A 7,475-nucleotide genomic window follows, 5' to 3' on the forward strand; every position below is an offset into this window, starting at 1 on the left:
TCGGACCACGGTTGGCTACGTGGGAGTCCAGCCACGTAGCCATTATGCTAACTGCTGGTCCCAACCCAGCTTGATTTTTAAGCTGCCAGGTCAGGACTTGAAACTGTGGTTGGCCATGTGGGAGTCCAGCACCCTAACCACCATGCCACCTGCTGGCTCCCCCACACCCCCTGTTTTTAAAGATAGGATCTCCTGCCTTAGTGTCCCATCTGGGACCACAGGTATGTGCCACCACACTTGGCTTTTTTCTCGCTTTTTTTTTTTTTTTTTATATTGCCCTTGACAGATCCAAGCTCACAATCCTCCTGCCTGCACCTCCCAACTTGCAGGGATTACAGGCCCATGGCACCTCACTTTAAGTTGGATAGGGAATCAAACCTGGGCCTCCCATGTGGTCCCAGCCTGCAGAGCTCAGTGTCTAAGCAGCATGTGCCACTATAGCTGGGCTCCCCCTACCTTTCTTTCTTTCTTTCTTTCTTTTTTTTTTTTTTTTTAAGTGAGAGACAGGGAGGAAGATAGAGAGAAATAGGCATGTTGACAGGGTTTCTCTTTGCCATGCTGTGGCCCTCCTTCTGCAGCCCCCAGTCAGCTAGTACTATAAGCATATGCTGCTTGGCATTTTTAGGTTGGTTTGGAACCAAACCCAGGCCCTCTTGTGGCTCCAGCATCATGCAGAGGCACCCGCTGCCTGCATGACCACAGGTAGACCCTACATTTTTCAGAATGGTCCGTGGCCTTAAGTACGTTTACAACACTGGGCAACTATCGCCACTATTTCCAGGACTTTTTCATTATCCTGAGCAGAGACTCTGTACCCGACAACCAGTACAAAGCCTTTTCCAGGATTGGGGTGGTGTAATGTAAAGATGTGTTCTCTGTGGAATGTCAGTAAAAGGGGGATGAAAGGGTGTCCGAGGTACAAAATGGGAAGAGGCATAAGAAGCCAGGGAAACATGGGCTTAGCATGGAGTAGGGCTCTTGCTAGCCCCCCTGGTGCCCTTACGTGTGCTAGAAATGGGCATCTCTTCCTCTGGGCAGATGCGGCTGCAGGAGGCACCCTGCTGGGAACGCAGGATAGGACTGGGCTTGGCCCTTGCTAACTCCTGGGCCCGTCAAGACACTGTGAAGCCAGGATATGAGGCAGGGTTGTCTGGGCTGCAAAGAACATACCTTTTGGGTTCTGGGGTTAAGTTGAGGAAGGCCTTGAGACACAATTTCTGGGGGGTGGATCTGACGTGACAGGAAATTCAGAGCTGTTAGAGATTTTCCAGTTTGGAATATGAACAAAATCAAGAGGAAGAGATCATCAGGCAGAAGCCACTCAGGTCTTGATGGTCCAAAGGTCTCACTGGTTTAAAACCATTTAGCCTTGTGAAGGTTTATGCGTAGTTTGTTCCTTGTGTGATGATTAATCTCAGTTCTGTCTATATTTACAATTGCAGGGTACTGAAATGGCTAAATATTTTGAATCTCTGGTTAGAGACGACCCTTTCTTTGAAATTCCTGCCAAGAGGCACCTTGGCCTGGTGGTTTTTCGTCTAAAGGTAATGCCGTCTTCCATGGCCTCCTGTGAATGCCATTCAGTATTCCAGAGCAGGTGGTCATTGAGGCTCTTGGGAGCAGAAATGCCGGGCTTCTGCGGATGTTGGCGGGGAATGTGACGCAGACTTTGCCTCTTTTCGTCCTTCACACAGGGTCCTAACTGTCTCACAGAAAGTGTGTTAAAGGAAATAGCTAAAGTCGGCCGTCTCTTCCTCATCCCGGCCACTATCCAGGACAAGCTGATCATTCGCTTCACTGTGACTTCCCAGTTTACCACCAGGGATGACATCCTGAGAGACTGGAGTCTCATCCAAGATGCTGCCACTCTGGTCCTGAGTCAGCACTGTACTTTACAGCCTCGCCCTCAAGTTGGGAACCTCATCCCCCCAGTCAGCGGCAATAGATCAGGTACTGTACTGGTCAACGGAGTGTCCCATCAGCTTGTCAACGAGGCAGGAGATGACCCAAGCCAGGCCAGGAAGATCATCAAGCAGCCTGAGCGTGCGGGAGCCAGTCCTATGAGAAGGAAGGACAGCTGCCATCTTGAAACCCTGCTGGATCCATTTGATGACTGCTTTTCCGAAGAGGCCCCAGCTGTGGCCAAGCACAAGCTGTCCTCCTTCCTGTTCAGCTACTTGTCTGTGCAGAATAAGAAGAAGACGGTTCGTTCCCTCAGTTGCAACAGTGTGCCCGTGAGTGCACAAAAGCCTCTGCCCGCTGAGGGCTCTACTAAGAATGGGGGCTCCTCCCGGGCCAGAATCTTTTCCAGGTTTCCAGAGGAGATGATGATGCTGAAGAAAAGTGCCTTCAAAAAGCTCATCAAGTTCTACAGCGTGCCCAGCTTTCCGGAGTGCGGCCATCAGTGTGGGCTCCAGCTGCCCTGCTGCCCTCTGCAGGCCATGGTGTAGACCAGGGTCCTTTGGCTGCAGTCCTAGGATCTGCTTCAGGGGGTCTATGGACCCCTTAACATTCCATGCTGAGTTTGTGTGCTTTTGTGTATGTGCATAGTTCTTGGGAGTGAGTCTTTGATTTTTGTTAGATTCTCATGGGGGTTCACGACCCACCATAGAATATAGAAAGAGAGTTGAAGCCGCATGATCCAGAAGGTTCCCGCAGGCTGTCAGAGAGAAGGGGCCCCAGGTACTGTACTGACAGGCAGCTTCTGTGGTTCAGCTTGTGACATGAAATATAATGTAGAAAATAAACTGTGCTTGTCCTTGAGTCAAAGCATATCCTGTGTGACTTCATTGACTGCCGAGCCCTTGATTAATGAACCAGTCCTGGAGCTGCCATGCATGCAGCCTTATAGATTCTGCTGTGCAGGATGCTGAAGATTTGCATTTGACTGTGCAAACGTGGGTTTGGAGGAGCCCTGACTAGTAAGAAAGGCAAGCAGCTTGTACGTAGAAGCATCAACTGTGAGACAGGCACTGGGGCTGTATAAATGGGGAAACTGAGGCTCCAGGCCTAACAGCTTAAGTGGCTAAACCCAGGTTTTCTTGTTTCAGCAGAGCCTGGGCAGTTTCCACCAGACAGTGCTGTGCTAGGCTATACTGGACTACATGCTGACAGTCCAGCAGGGACCCTCTCGTCCTCCAGGACATTTAAGTGTTTCCTTTCTAGATTTGGAACTTGGGGGCATTTCTCCCTTTCTTCTGGGTCATGTAGTCAAATAAAAAGTATGTCACAGGCAAATTGCCCATGGTTAGTTTGGAGGCCAAAAAATCATTTTTTTTTTTTGAGAGATTTTTGCTATAGGGCATGTACGCTCGCCAGAAAGAGAGAGACAGAGAGACAGAAAGTGAGAAATCACCCCCCACCAGAGGAGATGGCCACGCCACAATCCCTTCTCCTTCATTCTCCTCTTGGGTCTTGGGTATGCACGCACAGGCACCCGGCGTGAGTTCAAGCCACCGGGCCTGGGACTTGAACTGCAGTCGACCACATGGAGTCCCAGTGACATACTTATTATGCCAACTGCTGGTTCCCCCAAAATAGTTTTATTCCCATTTCAGATGACACTTTTTATAGAGCGTGGCTCTGACATCAGTTATATGAGGAGTATCAAAAGTGAACAAAGCTGGACACGGGTTAAGGTGGAAAAGGCAGATTTTAATCTGTAGGTACAGGGCAACAGGGAAGAGTCCAGTGTGAACTGAACTGAACTTTCATTAGTGTGGAGGTGATGGGTGCTCTAAAAGGAGTATGGGAGGATGGGAAGGTGGCGCTGCAGGGATTTGGTCAAGTTAGAAATGTGAAAAATTACAAGAAGTTCAGATGGTGGCGTAGTGGTAAAACACGAGACTATGAGGCAATCCCAGACGGGAAGGTTCCCGGATTAAGTGCGGAGACTCCCTGGATACACTGGACATGCGTGTGCCCCATCGGGGGCTGGCCAAAGCTGGGGGTGGATTGCCATGTCAAGATCCTGTTGGGAGTGTTCTCTCTTTCTCATGGAATACATAAATCAACTTAATATGAACATTACAAAAGGTGGGAGGGGTGGAGGTTGGTTTGTGTGAAAACCACCTGAATTTGTTAACAGGCGCTTATCAAAGTTAGGCTCCTACTTTCCCACTGAGACTGGGAGACAGAGACTGTATCTTCAGGTATTAGTTGAAAAGTAAATTATTTTGACAGCCTTGAGTTTTTTCAGTCAGGTTCTTTAAGGAGAGCTAGGGTCATTTTAGGAGCGGAGTCTTAAGCTGTTAGAAATTATGTTATGGGAACCAGCAGTTAGCGTAATGGCTATGTCGCTGGACTCCCACGTAGTCGACCGTGGTTCGTGTCCTGGACCCGGTGGCTTAAAACTCACGCCGGGCGCGTTTGCGTGCGTGCCCAAGATCCCGAGAGGAGAATGGAGGAGAAGGGATTGCGGCGTGACCATCCCCCCTGGGGGGTGATTTCTCGCTTTCTGTCTCTATGTCTCTCTCTGTCTGTCTGGCGAGCGCACGCGCCCTACAGTGAAAATCTCTCTCAAAAAAAAAAAAGAAATTATGTTATTATTATTTTTAGAGAGCTTTTTTCTATAGGGCACATGCGCTCGCCAGAAAGAGAGAGACAGAGAAACAGAAAGAAATCATCCCCCAGGGGGGATGGCCACACTACAATCCCTTCTCCTCCAATCTCCCCTCAGGATATTGGGCACGCACGCACACGCCCAGCGTGAGTTTAAGCACTGGGTCTGGGACTCGAACCGTGGTCAACTACATGGGAGTCCAGGGACATAGCCATTATGCCAACTGCTGGTCCCCAGTAATGATGCAGTTTTACATAGAAAAAAATATGTCATGACTTTTCTGCCAGCCCAATAAATAAACTTAAAAAATGTGAATTCCATTTCTAACTCTGAGAGGGAGGACCAAATCCCCCACATTTTAACAAGACTTCATGAGGACACAGGTTTCTGAGTTTCTGGAAGGTCTACAGTGTGAGTCACAGGTCAGGACCCAGCAGGCTCTGGTTACTGGAACACTCATGTTCTGACCGATGGTGGAAGGGCTGACCTCTCACCCAAAAAGATGCCTCTTGTAACACCGGATTAACGTCACTTCTTTAACTTAACCTCTGCTTACTACTGGATTCACTTGGATAGAATGCATGTAACACCATTGCACAACGTGACACTCTTCAAAAACAACGCTGTGCTCTGTCCCATCGTTTGGGTTCAAATTCTCACAGGGAGATCAATAAAGCCAAGGCAGAGAGAATTTTGTAAAAATTCCCAAGGCCGAGCCACAAGCAACAATTGTTGTAAGTTATTGGCAAAATTCACAAAGATGCAGCAATATCCAGAGTTGTTTTTAGGCCAGCCTCAACTCCCTTGTATATATTAAGTGCATATTAATATTGATAAACAGGAAATGTTTACTGTTGGGCATAATGAGTGTGGGCAAAGATACCAGTCATAAGTCTCCTCCGAGTCACCTAAAAGAGCACTTTAAAAACTATTTCTTTGGCCGGAGAGCATGCGCACACACGCACACAAGAAAGCACCCTGCACTAGGGCCTCATCAAGTCACTACCCCATTTTCCTCCATTTCTCCATCCCATCAGGTCCTGGGCATGAGCACACACATGGCTGGCTTGTTTTTTTTTTTTTTTTTTTGGAGAGATTTTCACTGTAGGGCGCGTGCGCTCGCCAGACAGACAGAGAGAGGCATAGAGACAGAAAGCGAGAAATCACCCCCCAGGGGGGATGGTCACGCCGCAATCCCTGCTCCTCCATTCTCCTCTCGGGATCTTGGGCACGCACGCACACGCGCCCGGTGTGAGTTTTAAGCCACCGGGTCCGGGACACGAACCGCGGTCGACTACGTGGGAGTCCAGCGACATAGCCATTACGCTAACTGCTGGTTCCCGATGGCTGACTTGTTTTTCAAGTGGCTGGGATTCAGAGCCCAGTCAGCCATGTGGGATCCAGGTCTCTCTGCACAAAGCTTAATTGTTGCTGGGGGTTGGCCCTGATAGTTCTAGCACTTTTAGAGGGCAGAGGTGGTGGTCCCTCTCATCATACATGATCCAGGATCCCTAGATATGTTCACTGGGGCCTGGGGAGATGAAAATGGGGGAGAACTGGTGCTCCCTGGCAGCTTCCAGTCATCTGCAGATGTCCTCAAGGGAAGGAATGACCACTTCTTTTAGGGAGGCTGGAGGGGGCTTGGGCCACGCTTCGTGGATGTGCACTCAGTGATCATGATGCCTAGGGCAAATTCTAGGTCCATGTCAGCTTGAGGGCTGCCTGGAAGGCCCTTTGCCCCAGAACTCTGCTGCAGCTGGCACCATGCAGTGGTCAAGGCGCTGTACTCGGGAAAGGAGACAGCTGAGTGTGAGAGATCGAGCTCTGGACGAGCTCCTTGGAAGTCCCCAAGCCCTCCCGTGCCTTCCAGAGGGCACTGGACTCTTGAACAAGCTTCGTTAGGAGACTGGCTGCAAATAAAACCAATCTGGGTTGAGGAGCATGGGGCACGGTCCCCAAAGCATGTGAAACTAGGGGTGCTAACTAGAGGGCTGGGTCTTACCTGGTCCACAGACACATATTTTGGGAAGATGCGTGGAAGTTTCAATAATGCTGGTACTTCACATCTTACCAATTGGGAGATTCACATAAATATCTGTATTTCTGTTTTTCACATAATCACAAGATCCTGGAAGTACCCAACCTGGATTCCCACATGACAATCACCAGCTGGCTGAAGCTTAGTAGTGGCAGTCTCCAAATTTGCCACATTATCCACCTTACCTTTGTGAATTCTGAATACACTTCAGTTTGCAACATTTTTTTAAATTCATGAGCAAATGTGTGTGTGTGTGTGTGTGAGAGAGAGAGAGAGAGAGAGAAAGAGACAGACAGAGAGAGAGAGAGAGAGAGAGAGAAATACGGGTTGTTGGGGGAAGAGAACAGCATCCTCCACAGGGTCTGGTCTTACCACAATCCCATTTCTCCAGTCCTTCAGCTTCTCAGGATCTTGGGCACATGCTTGCCCAGTGTGTTCCAGGTGGACCAGGCTGGGCATTAGAACCTATGATCAGTCTCTGTGTGTGTGTTTTAAGAATTATTTCATTTAACTTTATTTATTTACTTATTTATTTTTAATTTGACCAGAGAGGGACAGAGAGAGAGAGAGAGAGAGAGAGAGAGAAAGACAGAGAGCAAGTCGCCAGGTTTGGGACTCGAACTGCGGTCGGCCATGTGGGAGTCCAGCGCCCTTAACCACCATGCAACCTGCCGGCCCCAGTCTGTGGTTTTCAGCACTGCAGTTCCACACTACCGACTGTGCCACTTAGTCTTAGCCTTGAGTTTGCAACCTTGACGTAACTAAAATATATTTACTAAACACCTTTTATGTATAGAAAAACTCTGATGTTACAGATTTAGGCTCCTTCAAGGACAATGGATAGTACTGAAACTTGTAGGATTATACTGAGTTTAC

General features: G+C 48.8%; 1 protein-coding gene across 1 annotated transcript in view; it reads left to right on the plus strand.

The window, feature by feature from the left end:
- HDC (histidine decarboxylase) overlaps nucleotides 1–2,746 on the plus strand; it is a 28,768-nt gene extending 26,022 nt beyond the window's left edge. The window contains exons 11-12 of the mRNA XM_006168770.3: nucleotides 1,443–1,544; nucleotides 1,695–2,746. Coding sequence (XP_006168832.1) covers nucleotides 1,443–1,544; nucleotides 1,695–2,450 — 858 coding nt within the window. The 3' untranslated portion in view covers nucleotides 2,451–2,746. The remainder of the gene's footprint in view (nucleotides 1–1,442; nucleotides 1,545–1,694) is intronic.
- Nucleotides 2,747–7,475: the final 4,729 nt, after the last annotated feature.

This window comes from Tupaia chinensis, unplaced genomic scaffold, assembly GCF_000334495.1.
Source record: "Tupaia chinensis unplaced genomic scaffold, TupChi_1.0 Scaffold146140_1, whole genome shotgun sequence".
Classification (NCBI taxonomy): Eukaryota; Metazoa; Chordata; class Mammalia; order Scandentia; family Tupaiidae; genus Tupaia; species Tupaia belangeri.